Consider the following 24,134-nt stretch of genomic DNA (forward strand, 5'->3'; position numbering starts at 1 on the left):
CACCCACCCGCAACCCCACAGTCCCTTGGCCGACCCCACACCGCCCCGGCAAGTGCTTTGAAACGAGAGTGCTTTGAAGGGAGGGACGTAGCATCTCTCTCATAAGGTTCGTCGTTCATTGTCACGGTTAGGTGTCGCGACCCCGGTGATTCGCGCTCACTCCAAGCGAATCAAAGGCCAAAAGCCCTAATTTGCCTCTTAAGAATAACAAAAAATAATCATGAAAGAAAAAATAAAATGGGGGAACAACTATTCCCGATAAGGCGCCGCGCGAAAGCCTGGATGATGACGATGACGATGATGATGATGATGATGACGACGATGATGATGATGATGATGATAACGATGATGATGTAGGTTGGTGGCGGTGGTGGTGGTTGCGCTTTGGCGATCTCGTCGACCTCTATCAGCGTTATGAAGCGCGTCCGGTGCGTTAGGTAGGTTCATCATGTGGGTCGCGAGTCGGAACGGGGGTAACGAGGGTAACGGGGGTAACGGGGCCACGTAGACGGCGTTCACTCGCTAGTCTCGGCGCTCTAGTGGTGCGCGCGAGAGCGTGGCAAGCGTCGGCCGCGGGAACACGGCCGTACGCCGGAAGCGCCACTGCCCGGAGTCCGAGCGATAGGGACGAGCGCAAACAGCACCGAGGACGGGACTCACCTGGGTTCTAGGCGGCTGTTCCTTGGCCGGGGCCTTGTCCGCGTCGCTCTGCTGCTCGCTGTCACTCAAGCTGCCGAGCAACTGGCTGGACCTGTTGCGCTTGACGGCCTCGTCGAGCTCCCAGTCGTGGTGCTGGGAATGCCGGGAGGAGCGGCGCTCCGGCTGGGGCTCGGGCTCGTTCCGTACTTCCTCCTTCTTACGGCCAAGCTGCTGGGCCTCCGGCTGCTCGGCCTTATTGAAGAAGGAGCTGAGGTTCCAGCGTGGCTTTGACTCCTCGACGGCCGGTGGCGGCGGCTCCTCCGGCAGCTCGCCCGGCGACAGGGATGGCGGTGTCGCCGGGCCCTTGGAGCTTTGCCGGGGCCCGTTGCACGGCGAGTCCTCGGAGTCGTCGCTGCTGTCCGAGCCGGACTCCGAGCCCGAGTCCGAGGACGAGGAGGCGCTGCCCGAGCTCGCCGGCGCTTCACCTGCAACCCAACCAATTTCCACTCTCTCTTTATTATTACCATAGGGCCCGAGTGGTGCGCGCGGCGTCCTTTGCTCCCCCCACGACGACACGCGGCTGCTCTCCACGACTCGATCGTCGCGCTCGGCCTTGAAAGTCGAAGCTACCCATCTGTCGCTCGCGCCTGTCGTCGGCACCTGCCCGGTCGACGCCACTACCGACGTCGATGTGGCGTCCGCTCGTGGCCGGAGGCTCCTCGATAGGCTAATGCTGCTAATCGTCAAGATCGCGGCTGCGAGGCTTCCAAGCGGTAAGCCGTCTCTCTCTCTCTCTCTCTCTCTCTCTCTCTCTCTCTCTCTCTCTCTCTCTTTCTGCCCTTGAATTTTTTTAAGGCGCCTCCGATGTGCCGATGGGGATCTGTGCACCCGTTCGAGAAAGCCCGGTGCGACTCGAGTCGACTCATGTCCTAATGCGATTAATCGCGCCGCGCGTGCAAACTTGAAGTTTGGGACGGTTGGGGATGCGCGTGCGCGTACGTGTACGGTTTAGCCACCATATGCGGCGCGAATAAGAGAGAAAGTAGAAGAGTCACGAGGGAGGATTAGACGGATTCTTGGATAAACGAATGAAGCGCGATATGTGTAGGATCCGAGTCCGAGGGTGAGAATACTGGGTGATGAAAGGCTATTCTGGTAGGAGGGTTATCGGTGTTTTGACATCGGGGAAATTGGAATCGGCGCGAGTGCGCCCGGCGATTGGGAGAGTCGCTCGGTGCACTTGGTGCGGACGGAGATACTTACCGGGAGGACTGGGCGGTCTTTGGTGCATGGCATTAACGGTGGGACCGTCGTCGGGGCTCCCGGTGCACCTTGACTGTGGCAGCACCGAGGGCCGGGGACTGGGCTTGGCTGGCACCAGGGTCTGCTGCTGCTGCTGCTGCTGCTGCTGCTGCTGCTGCTGCTGCTGATGCTGCTGTTGCACGAGTGCCGGAGGCTGCATCTGGGTCTGCATTTGCGCTTGGACCGGGGGCGAGAGAGGCCCGACCGGGGACAAGCCCATGGGCGACATAGGGGCAAGTGGCGGTGGGGCCGTCGTCATTGCCGGGATCAGCGGCGCCGACAAGCTGTGGACATAATCATGACGTTTTGTTTCAGCTTCATTCTCGTTGTGACATTACATCTACCTTCCCCCGCTAACATTACGCCACCCCTCTACGCACCCAACCATCCACATCCCCCGTGCATCCTCGAGACCCAACATTCGCCTCGCCCCTCCGGCCCCTCCCAGTCGAAATCCCTGAAAGCGTTTAACGAGCGTCCATGCTTGGCACGTTCATTGACCTTCGCGACATATCTTGTTTGCGCAAGAGATAGCGTGAAAAAACGATCGGTCATCGCGAGTCGATAATTTCACTCCAATTCCCATTTAGTTCACCTTAAAATCGCCTTAAATCGTCTCAAAATCGTCTTAAAGTCGTCTCAAAATCGTCTTAAAATCGTCTTAAAATCGTCTTAAAATCATCTTAAAGATACCATTTTCTAGGAGAGAGACGATATTTCACACGACTGTGAATGGCGTGATTTTAAGCGGTCGCGCGCCGTTTCGACGAAGACGGCAAGTAAGCGAATGCCATTTTCTAAATTATTTACAATCTTGTATATCGGCCTTGACAAGGGCTGGATGAATTATTCTATATCGGCTCCTCTCATGTAAAAGACATAATAAATAAGTAAGGATTAATGGCTCGATCATCGGGTGGCAATTCAAACGCGGCCATAATAAGCCAATCGATCAATTTCTTTCCACTTCCCACGCGCTCCACTCGTTCCCCTCTCCTCCTCATCTCTCCGCTCCATCGCCCAACACCGTCCATAGCTCTTTGCTCTTTCCTCCTGACTCTCCGCCCGACTCTTTTCTTCTTTTCTTGCACGCCTCGTTCATTTATCGGTCGCTTGTCGTCGCCTCCTGACCACCGTGTATCTGTGTGCGGTGTGCGAGGCGGAAGCGGAGGGGATACGAGGGTTCGTACGTATTTAAAGTTACGCGCACCGATTGTGGCCCGCGCAAAAAACCAATGCGCGACGATCGGGGCCTTTTCATTAATTCGGGCCGATAACGTAATACGTCTATCGCCCGCCCTGCCGTACGATTGATAAACCTCGCGGAGGAAAATAAACGAGTAGCGGATAGTGAGGTATACACACGCGCACACACACGCACACACGCACGTATGTATCTACTTATGATTCTCTTTGCCGTGCGAGAAAACGAGACTATATCGAGCGAGAGATAACAAACAGATATCCGATTAGGCGTCTCCGACCGACGACGTAGCTTATCGCGGACCTCCTCCACAGGCTGAGTCTCAACCGCTAATTACGTGACATTCAATTGCGTGCTTCGCTATATAAGTGAAAATCAGGTATTCACCGCGCTCGTTGTTATTATTGAATGTGTTCGGTTGATTTTGTTTGATTTAGCCAAGCGCTAGGGATTTGGAAAACTCGCGTTAAGAAAATTCCTTGTCTTTTATGTTAGCGAGTAGGGCGTCGATTAAGCGAAAGAGGTTAATTTGAAGAAGAATACTTGCAAACGGGTCTCGCCAATTTAACGTAACGCGTCATTAGCTTCGCACTTTGTGCAAATTTACCAAATAATTTGTCCGATAAATTGGTAGGCTTGCGCATAACGTAAAACATGTCGGTACTTACTCGACCGATATTGCTGGACTTCTTCCATCCCTTATTGGCCTCGGCGGTACAACCTAAACCAAATAATAAGTGCGTTAATTGAACGGTCGGGCAATTGGAATAATTATAAAATCGTTCCCGGTATAAAAAAAAAAAAAATACCTTAGGAGTGTCTTCATCCTCGCTATCTTCGGAAAGACTCAAATCTCGCTCCAAATCGCTGTAACATAAAAAAGTGTTGCCTCGTTAAAACAAACAGAGAGAGAGAGAGAGAGAGAGAGAGAGAGAGAGAGAGAGAAAGAACAAAAATGAAGAAAAAAAAAACAAACAAACACCAAGTCGAATTCTTAGGGATAATGCTATGGAAATATACGTGTTGATGCTCAAAGTATACGATTATTATTAACGGAAATAACTATTTTCGGGATAAATAGCGAGTCGAAGGATATTTCGTCTTGACATCGTTTGCAATCTAATATGATTATTTCTGGAGATTGCCGATCGAATATTAGAATATTACACCTCGAAAGCGCTCCAGATCGAATGGGGGAACAAAGTCGGTATAAATTCTTGGACATATAATTTTTAAAACTAAAATGAAGTACGCAAGTGCTTTTCTTTATAGTCTGTTGGTATCAGTGTTTCGTAAAGAGAATAGATAAGATAAGGTCTGGATCGACCCTGTATTGCTCGTCAATTCCATCCTATACACAATAGCCTTTTAAAAATAACAAATAACGGAATTCATATTAATTGTAATTAACACAAATCACGGCTCTGTGACAAAGGTGTTGTTGTCGCTGTTTTTTTTTTTGTCCCCCCATTCTTTATGTTTATTTATGCATTATTTAAATGGGATAATTAATATTTATGCATAAGTATGGAAAATCTATTTGTGAGTCGGATGTACTTAATTGCAACACAACGAGTACTAAGCGTACTTTTGTTTTCTTCTATTTATATACTTTACTCATATGCTCATTTATTCATATATTCGACTACACTCGCATATTTTTCAAAGGTAATCAGCATATCTTTTAATTTTTTATCTGGTTTTTTTTCTCTTTTTCTCCATTTTTTTTGTTTTGTTTTTGTTGTTGTTGTTGTTGTTGTTGTTGTTGTTGTTGTTGTTGTCGTTTTTTGTTTAAACGAGCTAAAAATCCGTTTTAAATCTACGATCCATAATGAGAATGAAATATTAAAAGCCCTTTAGCCCTATTGTTGTTTAAAATGCTATTATTACTGCTAAAAAATTACATAAAATTCTTCTATTTCTTCTTCTTCATCTTCATAATCTTCTTCCTCCTCTCCTCCTCCTCTTCCCCTACTTTCTTTGTCATGCACAAAAATATGTAATAAAATACTTTTAATGGAGAACACAAATTGCCGCCACTATCTCTGCTACTCTCGCGGTACTTTCACTTGTCGATGTAAACTATACTCCCGATACGAGCGATACGAAGAGATGCAACTCGACTCTCTTGACCGCACAGAGTGACCTTTCACAAATTCGATATATCGTCGTTTCGCACTTGTAAATACGATTTGCAACTCATTTTACAAGTTGGCCTTCACCTGCGCTGAGGAGGGGCCTTCTCACCGAGTTCGTGCCATTAATCCATTTGGACATGCCGCGTCCGTGTTCCAATGTTAACGCCAATTCACCCGAGTGCATGTTGCCGTAAAACCCCGGGAGCTCGTACTTTTCCGGTCGGGAAGACGGTAAAATCGGAAAGACTAGTTCCGCGTACATCTCGCTGGTAATATCCGTCCGGGAACTAGTCGAAATGGAGGGAGGGACAAAGGGTGGGAGAGAGGGGGAGGGAGGGAGACTAGAACGCTGGGAGGGAAGAGAGATAAGGGGAAAGCCAAAAAGGAATTGGCCCTCGAGTGGTTAAGGCTGATGTGTCACAGCAACGGGAGTCGGAAATGCTTTGGTTATTTACGAGTTGGGAATGTCCGGCAAATGGGCTGTGAAAGGTGGAATTTCATTTGTGAAACTGAAAGAAATGCAAGTTTTGTCTCCGTAAGCTAATTGCTCAAGGGAATGGCGAGCGAAAGGTCAGGCTTATGCTGCGACCGAATGAAATCGCGATGAAAAGAGAAGGAGAGAAAGAGAGCCGAGCCTGGGTATCAGGTGAGCAGAAGGTCGAAGGAGTTTCCTCACGCTGGCTAACGACTCGGGCAAACGCACAGACGAAGCCAAAGCTAAATAAGACCGAGAATAATAATAATAATAATAATAATAATAATAATAATAATAATAATAATAATAACAATAATAATAATAATAAGAAGAAGAAGAAGAAGAAGAAGAAGAAGAAGAAATAGTGGTTACAGTAGCAGTATCAGTAGCAGTATCAGTAGTGATAGTAGTAGAGATAGTAGTAGTAGTGGTAGTAGTGGTAGTAGTAGTAGTTGTTGTTGTTATTGTAGTATATAGTAGTGGTAGTAGTGGTAGTAGTGGTAGTATTAGTAGTAATAGTAGTAGTAATAGTAATGATAATGATAGTAGGAATAGTAACAGTAGTAGTGGTGGTAGTAGCGATAGTAATAGTAGACGAAGTCGAGCACGAAGTGTATATACACGTGATGTTAGAGCGGCGCAAACACAGAACCGTAGGACATCGACCTCGTCGTTGTCGTCATGCGCTCTCTCTCTCTCTCTCTCTCTCCCTCTCTCTCGTTCTCTATCGTGCGCGCCTTCGTTCTATTCGACTTCGTGTTCTCTACGTCCTCTTTAACTGGCTGCACACGTACTTCGGTTTTCTCGGTTTTTTGCCCCTTCTATGCAAGTAATTCCGTGTACGGCGTGAGATTCTCGAGTTTAATATTTGTACTGAATTTTCGGCGCCAATGCGATTATATCGATTAGTTAAGAGAAAGAGAAGAGCATAAGAAAGAAATGGGGAGAAGTGAGTGATGAGAGAGAGAGAGAGAGAAACAGGAGTACGAGATCGACTGTAACTTCGATTGTAAAGTTCCTTTGTTTTAACGATTGAGTTAAAATTGGTTGATGGATAGTTGCTTCTTCGTTTACTTCTTATTTTTATTGACTAGCCTCGAGTCTCTTAGGTAGTCCTCTATCTTCATACTTTGGAGAGAAGGTAAGGAGGATATTGGTATCGTTGGTGCTTTTGTCACGTAAAATTTTACTGCATCGAATTACAATTAGTTTTATGAGGCCACATTCATCGTTATTTTTCATGCCTTTGCCGAGCGCAATTAAATTAAATAACTTTGGAGGGTAATAAAAATAAAAGAATAATTACGTATGATATATTTTTTATGAATTTAAATTATACGGAATAAAATTAAATGTCCGAATATCACTCAGATAGCAACTTGAAGGATTTGAATTAAGTGCAAGTATTTCATACCATGTAATAGAGGATAAACTGATAATCATTTGTAATTAATTATAATTATAAATAGCTTTATCGCTCATTTCTTATCTATGTATACGATCGTTTAACTTTAGTTTTAGCGACAGATCGTATTACTGGATTAATGCAAAAGTTAATGCCAATTTTTGACGCTAGATAGCACGGAATTGCAATCACATATATCCATTTACTTATATCCATTATATTATCAAATTTCTCTAAAAACTTGTGCAATCGTTAAGAATGAATGGTTAATCTGAAAATTTTTCCCTCTATTATTATTGTTTGCACGTAAAATCTCTAAGACCCCTTCACCGTACCCATATCTTCGTTTGCATCCGTCAAGTATTTTTTCCTTTAATAAAATAAAATGGCATAGCACGTAACGAGTGCTTCTTATTTTTTGGGATATTTAATACCGAAGGGCATTGAGAATTCGCACGCAAATAAAGCAATTTGGCTCCAACTGTTCCCGGAAATTTCTTCAATCGAACAACATAAAAACTTCACATTTCCAAAGTGGATAATAATTTCGTTTAACGATGTTATATCGCCTAGCGCTAAAAACCGAACAAAACAAAATTTTAACATCAATTCAATAAAGCTATTAAAAACACTTACTATCAGCCAAGGTATTAATATTTTCACCACATTACAATTGATATTTCTATAGTTTGCGAGTGCGCGCGCGCGCCTCTATCTGTCTGATGTGTGTGCGAACAGTACATTCGAGCTAAAATAGCGAGACTTATTAACTACAAAAGTCAAGCTGTCCATAGGTGTCGAGGTTATCAGCGATTCCGATTCATTGTACCGCAGAAATTCGACTACTGTCTATCCTTTGTTTTATAAGAGAGCGACATAATGCCAGACAGTTGATCGCTTTCCGATAATAATTGTTCATAAATGCGCCAGTAAAGTGTGTAAATCTCGAGAATCGACCGTCTATTTAATGCAACATTAGTCGTTAATAATATAACTTTTCATAAGTCGCCTAATCTAATAACGTAATGACAAAGTACTCAAATATATATATATATATATATATATATATATATATATAGATCATACCTAACATAAGCTTACGATCGGCTTTTCTCCTCTCAATACACATGCAATCGCATGTAGGCACGTACGCGCGCTCGCACAAAAGCGCATGAGCAACGCGTTATACATTATTCTCTCTCTCTCTCTCTCTCTCTCTCTCTCTCGCTCTTTCTCACCTATACCACCCTCTCGCCGCGGCCTCTCATCCCATCTCCGTCTCGCGTGTCAAGGGAACAGCTCGAAAGTATTTTGTCATTGTGCAACGGCATTTACGATTAGAGGAAAGCGGTATGGTGCGTCGAGGCCGCTTCCGGCCCAACCACTGCGACCATCTTAATCAACCTAAGCTCAAAGAGCTCGAGTTTTCTAAAGACTCCAACTCTTCACGCTCTCGACCCCTCGGGATGAAAGTCCAGCCAATGCTTCACCACATACAAATCGCGGCGAGCATCATCCTCATCTTCCTCTTCTACAGGCTTTTCGGTCTCTCCCGAGCGGGACTCCGTCTCCGGCAATAATCGCCACCACTTACACGGGTTACCTCCTTCTTATCGATACTCAAGAGCATCCTTAAGGACTATTTTGTCTCATCTATTTTGTCCTTGACACTCCAACGGGCGATTCTCGTCGCTTTCGATAATGATCGAACAATAACGAGCTCGAGAATTGCTACATCGCCGCGAGAAATATTATCTTCGTGCGTTCTCACGAGCGCGTCGCCACGCGCACAACTCTCACTCTTAAATACGCTTTTTTTTAACCCGATAATTTTATCTTCGATTAACCAGTTCGTTTTGCGCGAGCATTCTTTCAACGAACAAGAAAGTGCAATGAATTGGTGTGTATGCGTCGGGGTGGGGGTTTGCGGTGTGGGGGAGGGAAGTTTGGGGCCGAAGGGATGGGGGTGGGGTTGGGGGGGGTTTGAGCGGAAACCTCATGGAATAGGTATAATCGGCCCGATACGTTCTGACTTGCGGCTATTCTACCGATGCAGACGCTCAGCGTATCGCATAATAACGGTAATTATCCACGGCCAATTACATAATTGCAGCAATGACAAAGAGAAGCAGCGAAAAGTGTTTGTTGTGGAGGAGTAGGGTCACGTAAACATGCCTAGGTAACACTGAATATTGATGCTCCGCTACGACAGTTGGACTCCACCTTCTTTCCTACATCTTCCCCCTTCCACACCTCCACACCCTCCCCCCACTCCACTGTCTCACTAGCAAACTCCCTCTCGACATCCCGCCCGCGAGATACCCTTTCTCCTCGACGCCGTCAGGGCCACCAAGTCCCGACGCCCCGACGACCTGTAAAATCCAGTAGTAAGGATTGTTGCGTAACATCGCGGGAAGCGGTTCGGTTGTCCTCTCATCGCTCTCTCTCTCTCTCTCTCTCTCTCTCTCTCTCTCTTCTTCTTCTTCTTCGTCTTCTATACTGTTGACGAATCAATGTGCGCGTCGACGGTTTTTCGTGACCAGTACGTGACAATGGCCGGAGGTCCGATGGCGTGTGAGCCTCAGGCGCGATAGCTAATCGTTTCACGGGTAGGAATAGAGCAACTTGGACGTATTAGACAAGGAAAGCTGATGATCGTTAGCAGCGTGCGTTTTCCCAGAGTCGTCGATGTGAAAAATCGGTGAGCGAGGGGAAGATCGAACTTTATCAAGAATCTGTTGGAGGAGAGTTTTTTGAATTTTCCAAATTATCTCGACGGCCGAGTGTCAGCTCTCTCTCTCTCTCTCTCTCTCTCTCTCTCTCTCTCTCTCTCTCTCTCTCTCTCCCTGTGCCTTTTACTGCCCTAACACTTGAAAATCATATTGGTGTAGGTGAAAATAATTTTAAACAGGACGCTCGATCGAAGCGAATGACTCGAAAGAAAATTCTCGATTAATTGAAGGTATGCTCGATTAATTTTCGTGTAATCACAGTTTTAACTACGGCGAAACGAGATGGAAAGGCGAAATAATCAATAAGCACAGATGATAATTGCGAGGCTGTGTATTTCGCACGAGTAAAATGGGAGACCTTGGAGAAACTTTGGAATTCCGAGGTATTATGTAAACTTCTTTGGGCATACGCGCTTATAGCATTTAATGCAAAAATGTAAAATTGATGCGAACTATTTTGAATGGAAAATAATGTCTTTCGAGGTGGTTATGTTATGTATGAAATTTGGTGGTTATTTAGCGGCGACACTGTCGCTCGATGCTTTATCGTGATTAATTAAGCCGAGTGACAAAAATACGCTTGGGCGATGTGCGTCATAGAGAAATGTTTTTTACTTTTTCATCTTACATCGAGGCAACGAAAATATCGAGTATTATTTTCGTCTTAAATCATCGGCCTGAAATTTAAACTTCCCATGAAAAATAAACGAAAGCGGACGTTACATTGTACGTCGTTTCGCCCGGTCGCTTATGATCTCTCATACTTGAAATAAGCCAGGGAAACAAAGTCTCTTCCCTTGGACAGAGCCAATTGTATGAATAATGGCATGACTCGTTTATCTAAAGTAAAGCGAATATCAAAATAGGAGAAACTAATTGTTCGCTTAAAAACAAGTTTTAAACACTACCGCGACTATTTAACAATTGACAAAGAGAGATGCAACTAAAGCTGCAGTTGTTGGTGCTTTCGTGTGAGCAACGCAATGCGAATGCGACTAGACAAAACGCGACGCAACGTCTCTCTCCCTTTCCATTTCCTCCCTTTGCTTTCGTTCGCGGGTCGTAGCGTCCAATCTTTTAATCCTTCCGCTCGAGCGCGATTCGTTTTCATCGAGAACGCGGGTGCGCGTGCGCGCGTGTATTTGACCGAGGAAAAGCCGATGAGTGTTAAGTGCATCGATAAAGATCGCGTATATTCGAACGGACCTAAAGAGAAGGGATCGACGAGCGACGGGGAGAGTAGTGAGAGTGAGAGAAAGAGAGAGAGAGAGAGAGAGAGAGAGAGAGAGTCGGGGCGGATATATAGAGAATAATAGAGATGAAAATTGATGTAGTTCGAAAGAGAGAGAGAGAGAGAGAGAGAGAGAGAGCGGCTTACCAAAGTTTTTAAAAGCCAGTGCTCGCTCTTTGGGAATCGAATGAATTAATCGAATGAGAAGTAGATGTCGCTGCGATAGGTTTATAGGTTTGACACCTCCATATTAGCTACAATAGTACATTTCATAGTAAAAAGTCCCGTGCAAAAAGGAAGCTAGATTAAAGTAAGTGAAACTATGTATTTATCGATTCTAGGCATTTATTTCTTCAATGCATCCTTGAATATTAATTTTGAATTAGGTAAAACGAATGATAAAACAAACAAAAAACAAAAACAAAACGATAATGAAACAAACAACAAAAAATTTCTTTTCACATAAAGCGGAACTCATTCGTATAAAACCGAGTCGCTGTATTATTATAAAACATAGCCATGCTGAGGATGTATAAATTAATATTATCTTTAATATATCTATGATGTAAGAGATTTTAGCTGTCGCTATCTAAAACCGAGAGATTAAAAGCATCACTTTTATAAGTTATTCTCACGAAATAACTCGCTTATCTGAAAAACAGTCGCTCGAAGTTGGCGCTTCGACCGCATGTAACGTGTGCTGTCCACTTATTTTTATTAATACAAAATAAACTATATATTTTCGAGCAACGTACATCGTAATCTCGACTCGTTTACTTGTACTTAAATTGCAATTGCCAAAGCTCGCACTCCGACAATTTACAATGCGGTTAAATCGTGTCATTTGTGAAGGCGCTCGGTTACATCTTCACAAGCTTCCATCTCACATTTCGCGAGCTACGAATAAACGATATTTTCATCTTGGAACGAAGCGAGCATCTGCCAATCCATATAATTGATTTTACGTTAATTAAACGTCCAGCGTAGAGTCGTGTTAAACAAAAAAAGAGCGCAGTGCGCCGAATAATAAATGACTACGAGCAACGGTGCGAGAAAAATGCAGTGGCGGCGGCATCGGCGGGCAGAAACGAGAAATTAAAAAAGAAAAGAAAAAAAAAGCGTGTGGTCGCGGAGGTGAGGTGCGGTGAGGGGTAGGGTGGAGGAGAAGGAGGAGGAGGATGAGGAGGTGGAGGAGGAGGACGCGAATGGAAGGGGTAGTAGTAGCCAGTAATGAGGAAATGAGAGCGAAGGAAAGAGTAGAGACGGGCAGCGACGGCGGTAGAAAATAGAGAAGGAAGTATACGCACCGCACGCAGACGCGAGCGACAATGGCGCGCATTAGAAAACTAGGAGAGACGCTGACGTGAAAATAGAGAGTCGAGATAAAGATATTGCAGCCGCGTGGAGAGGGGAGAGGCAAAGGCGCCAGTTGTAAAAGAAAAATCGCATCGAGAGCAAAAGATTGATTTTATTTATATGGCAGTTATTGGCTCGATCGTGAGTTTATCGACGCTGCCGTCGTCCTTAACGCGCCTTTAGGATATCTCGAATTACCCTCATACCGTATCGCTGAAGCTCAAAATATTTAAAATATCGCAAATATCGCGATAGAGAGCGGGTGTGAGAGTTAAGGGTGGGGGGGGCGAACGATGCACGATCATCGCCGTTTCCAATATCCATGACTAACGCGTGTACACACACGTTACTCGTAAACGCGCCGAGTACAAGACTTTGGTAAAACTTCCTTCATCCGAACTGCGGACGAACTCCTTTGGTCTTTCCCGCTTGTGCTTTTTCTCTTTCAAGTGCCCGTCGAATATCTCGTTTAACCGATGAACATTGTGAAGTTGCAAGAAATCGACGGCCGCCGCGTAAAATAGCTGTAAATCTCCAAACTGAGAGAGTCGATTATATATATATATATATATATATATATATATATATATATATATATATATATCGCATTTATGTTTGTCAGTATGTTTCCGCGCGAGTGTGTGCGTGTGCGACCGAGCATTTCACGATTGTCCCTTTGGGTTGAAAAAATGACGAGTCGCGTATAAAAAGTAAGAGCTTTTTAAAAATAAAATGCGACCTCGTGATTCGACGCGTCTTGTAACCCTTTTATCTAGTACCTTCTGGAATTTGTCGTAGCCCAATGCAGCGCGAGCGAGACATTCTAAATTCGACGCTCTACGACACCGCGACTGCGCACATTTACGTAGAGCGGAATTTAGCCTGCGAAAGGCTTTCCAACTGCAATTGCCACCGCACCGTGGGTCGTCGTCGTCGTCGTCGTCGAATTTCATCGGCGAGTCGGACAATGATTTCGGGAGTGCGAGAGCAAGGTGGTTGTGTCCCCCTCTTCGACCCTGTGCGTGGGCGTACGTGTACCCGCAGGTAAAAGGATGAGTTGGCACATGGTTATAACCGAGGAAGCATTGGGTAGGGTTGGACAAATGTCGTTAGGACATGGCGGAAAAGTGCTCTCTCTCTCTCTCTCTCTCTCTCTCTCTCTCTTTCTCTCTTTCTCTCAACTGTGGAGAGGCGACAAAGAGAGCTGGAGGTGTGGAGCTCCGGAGTGCGCTTATTCGGTGCGAATAATGCCTCGATCAAATTAAGAAAAATCGGCGATGCCCGGCTTGTCGATTGTATTATTTTTGGGGCCAGAATGATGGCGACGACTGCGTGGGCATAGACGGGGGTCAGACACGCAAATGGAATTGACTAATCGGCGCGATCAAAAAGCCTTAAAAGTCTCGAGTTTTCAGCCTAACGTATGATCAGACACAATTTATTCAAAAATATAATCGCGTGTACCGTTTTAATTGGAAAAGGTCGTGCGCGACGCGGATTTTCTACTGGTCTCGCTCGTTGTTTATACAAGAGCGAGAAATCCGACGCGCACTCCTGACGTAACAGGTTTATATTACAAACCACCGAGTGAATTATACGCGTACGTAGGTAAGTGCGTGAGTCTGCGTGCGAGATTAATTATATTCGCGATATAAATTATGCAAAGTCCGGGGACCGGGCGCGTAGGATGGGGTGTTACTACGAGGGAGGTGGCACTGTCCGTCTCGATTCGGGAATGCCCAAAAAAATGCCGATTAAGCCTCTGTCGAGGCTCCGAGTCCCAAATGGATTGGGAATATCACATTGGATTATGAATTTAGCTGGGCAACAAACTCTCGACTGACGTGCAATTTGTCACGGAAGATTTTGCAAAATTTTACCATACGAACGATGAAATTTCACACGCACTGAGTCACGCAAGGGAATATGAAATTATGGGCCTCTTAATTAAGTTAGTTAAGTGAATTTCGCTCCTTTAGTATGGATAGACGCGGGTTGCTCGCGAGTTCCGCAAAAGCCGAGCGATCAGCCGTTAAAAAATCAATAACAGCGTCGATGTGATAAACGCAATAACGGAGGAGCTGATGAGTCTCTCATAGGCGTGACAATTATTTCGTTAAAGTAGTGAGTGCTCGTCGAAGGATGAGAGTTCGGAGGTTGGCGGAGGGCGGGGAGGGGGGGGTGGTGGTGGTTGTGGTGATGGTGGAGAGAAGGTTGGAAAGAAGAGGATTTGGGGTTTGCCGGACAATGGGATGAAAATGACGGGGGATTCAGGCGGCAACCGATACGAGTGTTAACGAGGAGGGATCGAGATGGATGGGGGGTGGGAAAGAGATCATGATGATGAGGGGCGGGAAGGGAGGGGGAGGAAGCGCGTGAAGGATTCCGGTGATATAAGGGCGTAAGGTCCTATTCGTAGATGGCAACGAGTCGCGGAGAGTAATTTGGCGCGCCATTCTCGCTCCCGAGGTTCGCACGTCAACGCGATAGCGGTTCGGCAGCTGATAAAAACGGCGCCCGAAGACATTCGTCACGGGAGGGCCGAATGGAGTGGCGAGCGATACGTGGGCGTGAGCGGGCCGCGTTAGTTAGAATGTCCGGGAAATGAAAAGGATGTGTCATTTCGCTAATGGCTTTTGTGCGGCAGGTGAATTTTCCAGATTTAGTGCGCCGTGTTTCTCATATCCGATTTCGCGCGCTCTCCCTTCGCCCGATGACATTTAATTTTTCCTTGTGTTTCGCGCTCCGGAAGTATTTTAGCTTAACATTTCCGCAATAATCGCGCGCTTCACAGTCATAAGATTAAAAACAACGTCGATATATAGCGACTAATGTTTGATTGCCGCTAATACGATTTGACGATATATCGCGGATGAGTATTTTTATCTCGTTGGATGTACATTAGCTTTTAATGGTAATGAAATATCGGCCTATGCCACGGAAAATATTTTTCACGTACGATCTTATAATTCCAGGATTTTTTCATAATGCTTAATATTATCAAAAATTACGCGCTCGAGTTCCTTAACCTTTCATTGAATGCAGAGGTGATGCGACAGGTTTGAGATTTTGGTTTAGAAATTATTTATTTGCGCCAAGCGAATCGTTCGGGTAAACAGGGGGATGAAAGGAGGAAAATAGGCGCGCGAAAGTTCAATGGGCCCAAAGACTTTTTTACTTTTTCTTTTCTTTTCTTTTTTTTTTCATTTTAATCAAAGGCTCTTGTTCCTTGCTTATCTTTTCTCGATCTATTTTATATCGCGCGCCCTCATATTTTCGTTATGCTGACGAAGTTTCTTCGTATCAGTCAAATTTTTTCGCAAGGTAGTGGATTTGGCACGCGGGAGAAAACATGAGCGCGCCAGAAGGTGAAATATGGCGGACTTTTTTTTTCTTCTAATGATAAAGGATAAGCCCGGGATATCATCCATCTTATCGTTATTAAGAAGCCACTTCTTTGTGCCTGACCGAACGCGTCAATACAGACAAGCGTACTCTTTGCGTAAAATGTTAAATGTAAAATGTAAAATGTTCGGGCGTAAGGGCACAAAAGGGAATTACACTTGCCGTCTTATTATTACTATTTATGATAATGTATCGGTGGAATTTACACGTGGAAGGAGGACGTGTAGGATTTTCATCCACAATTTTCATCGATCCGACATCGTGAACACGTGGGCGCCTGTGGTAACATCAATGGCTAAAAAATTTCCCTCGACAGCCTCGCTTGGATAAAATTAGAATAGTGATCACGTAGTGGCCTAGCTCCACACATCCAAAAAGATGTTTTTTTTTTTTTATTTTGTATTAGAAGAGTCAAGTTGGCTGTGCTCGCACAAAGCGTTTCTCCTAGTTCCATCTCGTGCTTTCACATAAACAGAATCTTTGCTACGATACAATGTAACGGGAAGAGGAAATGAAAATCGATTGTCAATAGTCGGCCATCCGCAAAGTAAACCAAATGTGTGTCTGCGTCTCTCTCTCTCTCTCTCTCTCTCTCTCTCTCTCTCTCTCCCGGCATTGATTTTTTCATTCCGTTCGACATTTATCCTGACATGCAATAACAAAAAACTTGCATTTCGCTAGTTTAAATAAATTTAGCGAGTCGTGCATCGAGTATTTGGTTATAACGCCTCCAGCACCGACACTAAGTACTGATACGCTAAGAATAATAATATTTACCGACGATTTTTCAACTTCATCCTGCTTTACATATAAACTGAATTATGTCGTCCATGTGGCAGACTATACGATGAATATTATTTGTCTGGTGAAAAATAATAAAAGACCAAGCTGGCTCACCGTGTCGTGAGATTACAATTTAAAATAATTACAACATAGCAAGCATAAACACGTCGTGTACTTTTAATGAGCGAGAAATTACTTAAAATTCCAGCGTATAAAATTTCACGCTAAATAATAGTAATACTCAAACTAATTAAGAGTAAAGTTTCACAAACAGAGGAAGCGACAGGGACAAACGGAAAGCTAGACAGCGAGAGTAATGTAGAGTAGTGAACATGGCGAACGTGAGTAAGTGAGTGACTGGCTGACTGACTGACTGACTGACTGACTGACTGACTGACTGACTGAACGACTGACTGACTAACTGACTGACTAACTGACTGATTAACCGACTGATTGATTAACTGACTGACTGACTGAGTGAAAAGGATCGTGTAATGGTGAGAGCGAGTGTATTTTTTCTCAGTTTCAGTCTGAGAATTATGCATTGTAAATAATAACGATTGTTTATAGCGAGAGATTATGAATTGTGCTCGGATGCACTTTGATATACGCACGAGTTGGCCAAATCGGCTCTAAAGCTGCTTTGCTAAAGCATTCATCAGACGGGCCGAATTGTATCAGCGTCATCGGCAAAGCCGTCCGCGCGCCCTTAACGCAACAAAGCCAAGTGTACACGTTGTTGGAAGGGAAAATTTTCCGCTCGGGCGAGCAGCCGATCGAGTGAATTCGCTCGAAGGATCGCGCGCATCGTTCTTACGAATTAGGCGATGACCCACTCGGATACATTACGCCGATGTTCAGTCGCATGAAGTAGCAGCGAGCGACTATCGGTAGCGCGTCGGCGAGCGACTCACCCGTCTGGATCACGAGCCAAAACGCCATCTAACGAATGGTTAATGATAGGCGCCGGCGACTATCTTGTAATTAAATTCCATACGTCGTGGACGAAGCGGCGGCAAGAAGTGACGAAGCTTCGGTCGTCAGGATATCCGCGATGCAGGGAGTTGACGAGATGGGGGTTGCTGAGTATTGCCGGGGAGGTGATTCGCTGGTTCGACGAACCTTTGGGCGCCTCGGCACCGATCGAGCGGAACGCTCAACAACGTAATGGTGAAGCGACGAACCCCACCCCACGGTTGGTGGGCTCTCGTAACTGGCCAAGTCGGCTCTCCAGCTCGATCCGATTTTTTCCTGACGCCGCTTTTTCCGAGCTGCTGGCATTTTCGCTCCGTGAACGTGTGGGCCCGTGATATCGCGCGACTCTTTGCGGCTCCGTTTCATTAATCCCGAATACCGATCCTTGCCTCTCCCACTTTTTTCGGCCCGCCGTGGAATCCACGGCGACTTTTTGACGATAGGATCCGAACAGCCAACAACAGCCGCTGACTGGGTGGGAGGGAGCGAGAGAGAGAGAGAGAGAGAGGGGTGGAGAGCCGCCGTAGGAGTGCGGGGCACAACGAAAGTGGGCTTGTTCGCCGTGGCGCGGCTTTTTTCGGTCCAAGTCCTTGCAGAAATTATCGTTGCTTTTTTTGCGAGTGCTAATTAGGGCGCCGTGTGCTCGGGCAATAGTATGAAATTAGGAGAGGTGGAAGGAGGCCTTGGCAAGAATGCAGCGGTCGCGGTAAGGATTAAATTTTGTTGTAGAGACAATGTGACTAATGCAATCGATGGAAAACGAGAAAAGGGTCACGGCGATAAGTAAGAGGATGGGGTATGTGAGGGACGGGGGATGGGGAGTTGCGGGTGTAAGGGAACGAGGATGGAATGGCGCATTACGAATTTTCGACAGAAGCAGAAACGAGTAATAGGATATACAGCGGAAGAATAAGGCGAAAAACAACTTTGGTCGTTGCGAGAGGCTTAAAAGGCTGCATAAACAAGAAAAAAAAAATAAGTAAATTGAGACAGAAGAGAGAGAGAGAGAGAGAGAGAGAGAGAGAGACCGAGGGAGCGGAGAAGGCTGAAACCGGCAATCGATAAGAGCGCGCGGCAGGCTTTTCCGTATAGAAAACTTTCCCGTGCGGACACACCGTGAGAGAGACGAAGAGAAATACATAAGCCGTCCTCGCATATCTCTCCCACCCTCGCGCCCTTCCCCGTTCCAGCTACCGCTAACCCCCCGGCGCCCTCAACTCACACTCTCTCACTCTCGTTTCGCCATCCTGTATTTTTCACTCGCCCAACCCTCCACCGCCTTCTCCTTTTTTATTCAGCGGCCTTTTTAACGCGCCTTCTTTATCTCTTATGGTCCATACTGCCTCTTTTTTAACCTTCATTCTTTCCCCAGTTTTTCGCGTCGTCCTTCTCTCGCGCACGCGCTCGCGGATTTCGTGTTTTATTGTGTGGATGCGCGAGCGCACTACCTTCTGCATCGCTTACTTAAATGCTTTATCATGTTGTGCTCTCCATTTCTCTCTTTCTACGTGAGATTTTTGTACCTCCAGTTTCTTTCTCGTTTTTTCTTCTTTCCAACCTTTGTTGGGTCGGCGCCGTGGGCGGGTGGAAAGGGATGGGAAAAAGGGGAATTGGAGGGAAGGGTATGGGGGGGGGGAGATAGGGGTAAAAGTCGAGTCGTTCGTTTTAGTTTTTGCACTTTTCATTTTCATCGACGATGATCTCGCATGATTAGTCGGATGTGTATGTGTAACGAGATTGAAATTGAAGTTCGTCTGGCTCTTCTTTTGGCGTGGCGCGGGTGAACGATATTGTTCTATTTTGTGCCGACAAAAGAGAAACTCCTCCGCCTCTTTATAAAGTTGGTCAACGAGCGGACTCTCAGCGTTAAGCACAATGCTAATAACTGGAAATGCTCGAGTTAATTGGTTTCGCATTGTAGAATTGTAATAATTTTTCCTTAATTAAAGTGCAGCCCGCTTGCTTCCTTTTCTATGCTCTTGTGCAATTAATGTATCCTATACCATAGGGGAGCCAAGTGCGGATTATGATTTTGTATTGATAACGTTTGCATTTAATACTCGATTTAATTCTATTTATAAAATCTTTATGAAGAAAAATTTGCTCTCGAGCCACGTACGAGCCTAGCCATTTTAAGAATCATAATGTTTAATTTTATTGAAAATCAAATTATTTTAATCATCCTTCCAGAGAGTCATTAATAAAGTTCTTAATATATGCTCGAGTAATTACCAAAGATTTTAAACATAGAATCGAGTGAATATGTCGAATAAGTTGGCCGCGTAGTTATTGGCAGATTACGACAATCATAGCTCGGAAACAATTATTTATTTTGTTGGAAAAGAAAAGCTTGATAAATAAAAAGTAAATGAGAAGGGAGAGATGGAGGAAGAGAAACGAATGGGAGAGAGGTCGGCTAAATGTCTCGCAGGATATACCGCAAAGATCGTTTTGAATAGTCTTGGGTAATCTGCCAACCGGATAGAAAATAAATAAACGAGAGAGGATCAATTTTGCACAGCCCACTTATCACGGATGTCGAGGAGAAACGTATTGGCAAACATCTAGGAAGGAGTTTCACGATACCAAGTGGCTTGGACCGCTTGAACTTTTTACCATTTCGTCATTGTTGTTGTTGTTGTTGTTGTTGTTTTATTTTTTAGTTTTTTCTTAATCTAATAAGTGTGTAAATATGGTAAGGTATGGTGATTCGGTAGCATTTGCCACTTTCCAGCATTAGAATGACAAGTCGCGTGGATCGGAGATTTTCGCGACGACGCGGGTTAACGCGCCGCTTCTAATAAAGCGTAATTATTTTAAGTATTCAGTACGCGTGTAGTAGTGCGCCCCGAAGTACGAGATGTAAAGGCTAAAAGCATTATATTAAAGTGTGCTATAATTTACAAAGTAAGGTAGACATAATTTTCAAAAATTCAAATTGGTCGACATAATTCGCGTTAAAGTTGAGTGCACACCCGTTTCAATAATAATCAGTTCCCATTGTGCGCGCCTGTCAATTAAAACTTAGATCATTTTAATTGGCGTGAACAATCGATCGGTTGGTTAGTTCTTTCGAAGCCGAAAATCTCCTTTGGTTAATAACGTTAATAATAATAACGTTTGGTGCAATAATATTGTCGATCCATCGCCAGTCACATCAAGTACAGTGGAAAGTTATTTGGCCAAGCGGATCGGCTTTTCCGTAACGATCGTAAAGGCTTTGCAATTCTTGCGCGGACGAAGAGGGTTGCAGGGTAGGAGGCTGGGAAAAAAGGTCCTTAGTAGCATAGTCTATAAGGCCACGGAGCATCGAGGCCTTAAACATCGAGCGACATCCAAAGCACGGAAGACACAGAACAAGAAGAAGAAGAAGAAGAAGACGAGGAGAAGAAGGGGGAATGGTCGAGACGGCGGGGTGAGGGAAGGAGGAGCACGAGGAGCACGAGGAGTAGAAGGATGAGAAAGATGAGAAAGAGCAATAAGAATAAGAAGAAGTAGGGAAGGGAGACGAAGGTGCATAGGCTCGAGGCTCCGCCTCCGAAAAGCATCAGTAGAAAAAGCAGAAAAAGTCCATTAAAAATCCCTGGTTGACGACACCTTGGCGGTAATGGCCCTTGGAGTACTATTATTCTCCATGTGTGCGATCGCGCTATTCGTAGACATTTTTGTGGCATGCGGAAAAGACGTGCGCGCGAGTCCACTTATTAGCCGACGCGCGCATTAAAGGGAAAGTGCCGGCCGAGGCGCGCAAAAATTTCGAAAGGCACGTGTGTTTGAATTTTTATTCTACGGCCAATCCACCTGCATCCACACACAGGTGCATAGTTACGGGATTGTCTATGCTAGCGCTATTTTAATCGCTCGAGGTGAATTCATCTCGTTGGCCGATTCTCGGGCATTTGTTTTTTGTTTTTTTTTTTTTCATCCCGTGCGCGGCTATTCTATCCCCACCGATTCTGTAATTGATTTACTACCGGTTTCGCCCATTCGACTGGGGTGGGACTAAGCTTGTCGCTATCTTTATTTTCACCCGTCTGTTTCCTCCGACATTCGATGCTTGCCTCTAGGTGTGTCGGGGTCCTATGCAATATAATTCCTGCCGATTAACGGATAACGATGATCTCTCCTCCCACTATCCTCAACCCCACCGCCCCAACGCCCTAGCTAGGATAATCGATAATATTCAATCGCGTGATTTTAAATTGTATTTGGAACGATTGGGAGGAGCAAGTTCGAATTATCGTTTCATTAATTAATCTACGAGTTGAAGCGAGAATTACGGGAGTGACTAGGAGCGAAGGGCGAGTTCCTCGAGAGGGATAAGGATCTTAGTAGGGTTTTCAAGGAATGACGGGATCGTCGCCCACGAGATGTTCCCTTCGAATAAGCGACGAAGTAAATGGCAACTGAACATGAATTATAAGAGGCCCGGGCGGCTGCGCGACCAAACACACACTCGCACACACGCACGCACGTATACGCGAGCAACCGCTTTCACGAGCTCAAACAAATCCTCGTTAAAAACGTAGAGCCGAGCAACTTCTCTCGGTAGTCACTTTTAGAAGCCCTTTGTAGCCCCCGCATTTACGTGCGAAAAGGACACGAAAATGTGGTTAATTAAACGCTCCACGAGCAAAGCGACTTATGTTATTTTCCTCCTCTCCAGAGCCTCAACTACTACTACTCAGCTACTATTACTACTAACTACTATTACTATTCCTTCTCCTTCTTCATCTCCTTCTCCTTCTCCTTCTCCTTCTCCTTCTCCTTCTCCTTCTCCTCGTAATCCTCTACCGTTCATCCCTCCTCATGCCCCAGGTGCGGCGGCGTCACGAGGACGTTGCGCACAAAAAGAAAGAAAGCGGGAATAGGCTGGACTGGTCTGGGCTTTCAATGCGAAAGAGTCGCGGGCCGGTGTCGGTGTTCGTGATCCTTGATCCCGCTTAATTCGCGCAACTTAGAAAAAGGTTATGAGTCAAAGTCCCGGCTAGTCAGCGTGTACATTACGAGAGCGCCACATTACTTTCGCGCTAAATGAATTTGTAGGGCGAGCTGTAGCCTTGGATGCCAATGTGTGAAAATGTTATCTTGTCCGTGCGTTTGGCTCGTTGACGCGCCGCGATACATATATCGATGTGGGCGTGTGTGTGTGTGCGCGCGCGCTCGTGAGTTTGCCTGTAATGGCCGTGATAACGCGGTGGGCTGGAGGGTTATACGGGGTTGGTTGTGTGTGAGGTGGTGGGGGTGGGGAGCGGTGGGGAGGGGGGGATGCTAACGATGATGCTGCTGCTACTTAGGCGACACAATCTCATTAAAAAGTGCTAATATTATGTGTCGATCATGTGGATGACATCAATCGCTTCGAATGAGACGCGAGGAGCTAATTCTTAACCGTTGAATAAATGACGCATAACCATGCTTGTTTGCTCTTTTCTTCTCATCACGGCTGCTCACTCTATCGCTACAGACGTCGGTTAGGGGCTGAAGTACAGCCGAATGGGGACTAGGCGGCTTGAATACTACACTCGGGTACTAACGATGGAGGATCGCGCGTCACGGTACCTACAATTAGGCGAGTTAAAGTCGAAAGCATTCCATGCGTTTTTTTCCAGTTGTCGAGCATCGCGGCACTTAAAGATGTTGCTAAGAAATATGCATAAATTCGCGTGCTAACCTACGCGCACGAAAGTATGGGCAAAATTATGTTGAATTTAACGGTTTAAGAAAGAAAAGAAATGAAAATGCCGAGGCTTTGGTTATTATTCCATTATCCATGGTCGGTGATGTGCGTATCTCAGGCTTGAATCTCCCGCTCGGTTACCCGCTTATTGTTACCAATCCGGGTAAATTTTTTTTTTTTTTTTTTTTTTTTTCAGCCGCTTGATCCACGACAATGGTATTTATTGCCAACACGGTAAGGGCTCGCACTTGGAAATACGTTTTATCTTATGTTTCTTTTGGTACGAATCCACGGTACGTAATAACTAAAACAGACGGGACTTTTGCGCGAGGATAATTTTTGCCACTTTAAGGGCAAAGATAAAATGAGAGCGAAATCGAGAATAAGATTGAACGAAGGTTGGCGTAGTCGTTCGTTAAACGTCCTTTCGAGGTAAATCGCGCTGGAAAAGCACGCGAAAGCCCATTCGCCTAACGACCGGGACATCCATTCTCCATCTTTCGCGGCCAATTTGATTTCTCGAGGGATTGTTCGTATAGCCACTACAACACTCGGGGATAATTGAAAAGTCCTCGAGGCGTCCGCTTTCTCTCCCTCTCGAACGACCCTCTTGCTCTCTTCGATTGGGCTCACTCAAGGCAAATGAAAATGGCGGTCGCCTAACGCGTCGCTATTATCGGTTGTACGCGTGAACCTATATGCAAGATGGGACTCTCTCCGCGTCTTCTTTCTTTCTTTCTTTCTTTTCTTCCGTTTCTCTTTTTCATTTAAGTTCACGTAGTATTAAAGCGGGTGGGGGGGGGGGCGTA

At 45.4% G+C, this 24,134-nt stretch overlaps 1 protein-coding gene across 1 annotated transcript in view; it reads right to left on the bottom strand.

The window, feature by feature from the left end:
- Positions 1-170: 170 nt before the first annotated feature.
- The window catches only part of LOC105365168 (WAS/WASL-interacting protein family member 1-like), a 37,523-nt gene continuing 13,559 nt past the window's right edge, over positions 171-24,134 (bottom strand). Inside the window, exons 2-3 of the mRNA XM_011503263.1 lie at positions 661-1,124; positions 171-197 (exon numbers count right to left, since the gene is read on the bottom strand). Coding sequence (XP_011501565.1) covers positions 171-197; positions 661-1,124 — 491 coding nt within the window. The remainder of the gene's footprint in view (positions 198-660; positions 1,125-24,134) is intronic.

Source organism: Ceratosolen solmsi, unplaced genomic scaffold, assembly GCF_000503995.2.
Source record: "Ceratosolen solmsi marchali unplaced genomic scaffold, CerSol_1.0 scaffold45, whole genome shotgun sequence".
In the NCBI taxonomy this organism is placed as follows: domain Eukaryota; kingdom Metazoa; phylum Arthropoda; class Insecta; order Hymenoptera; family Agaonidae; genus Ceratosolen; species Ceratosolen solmsi.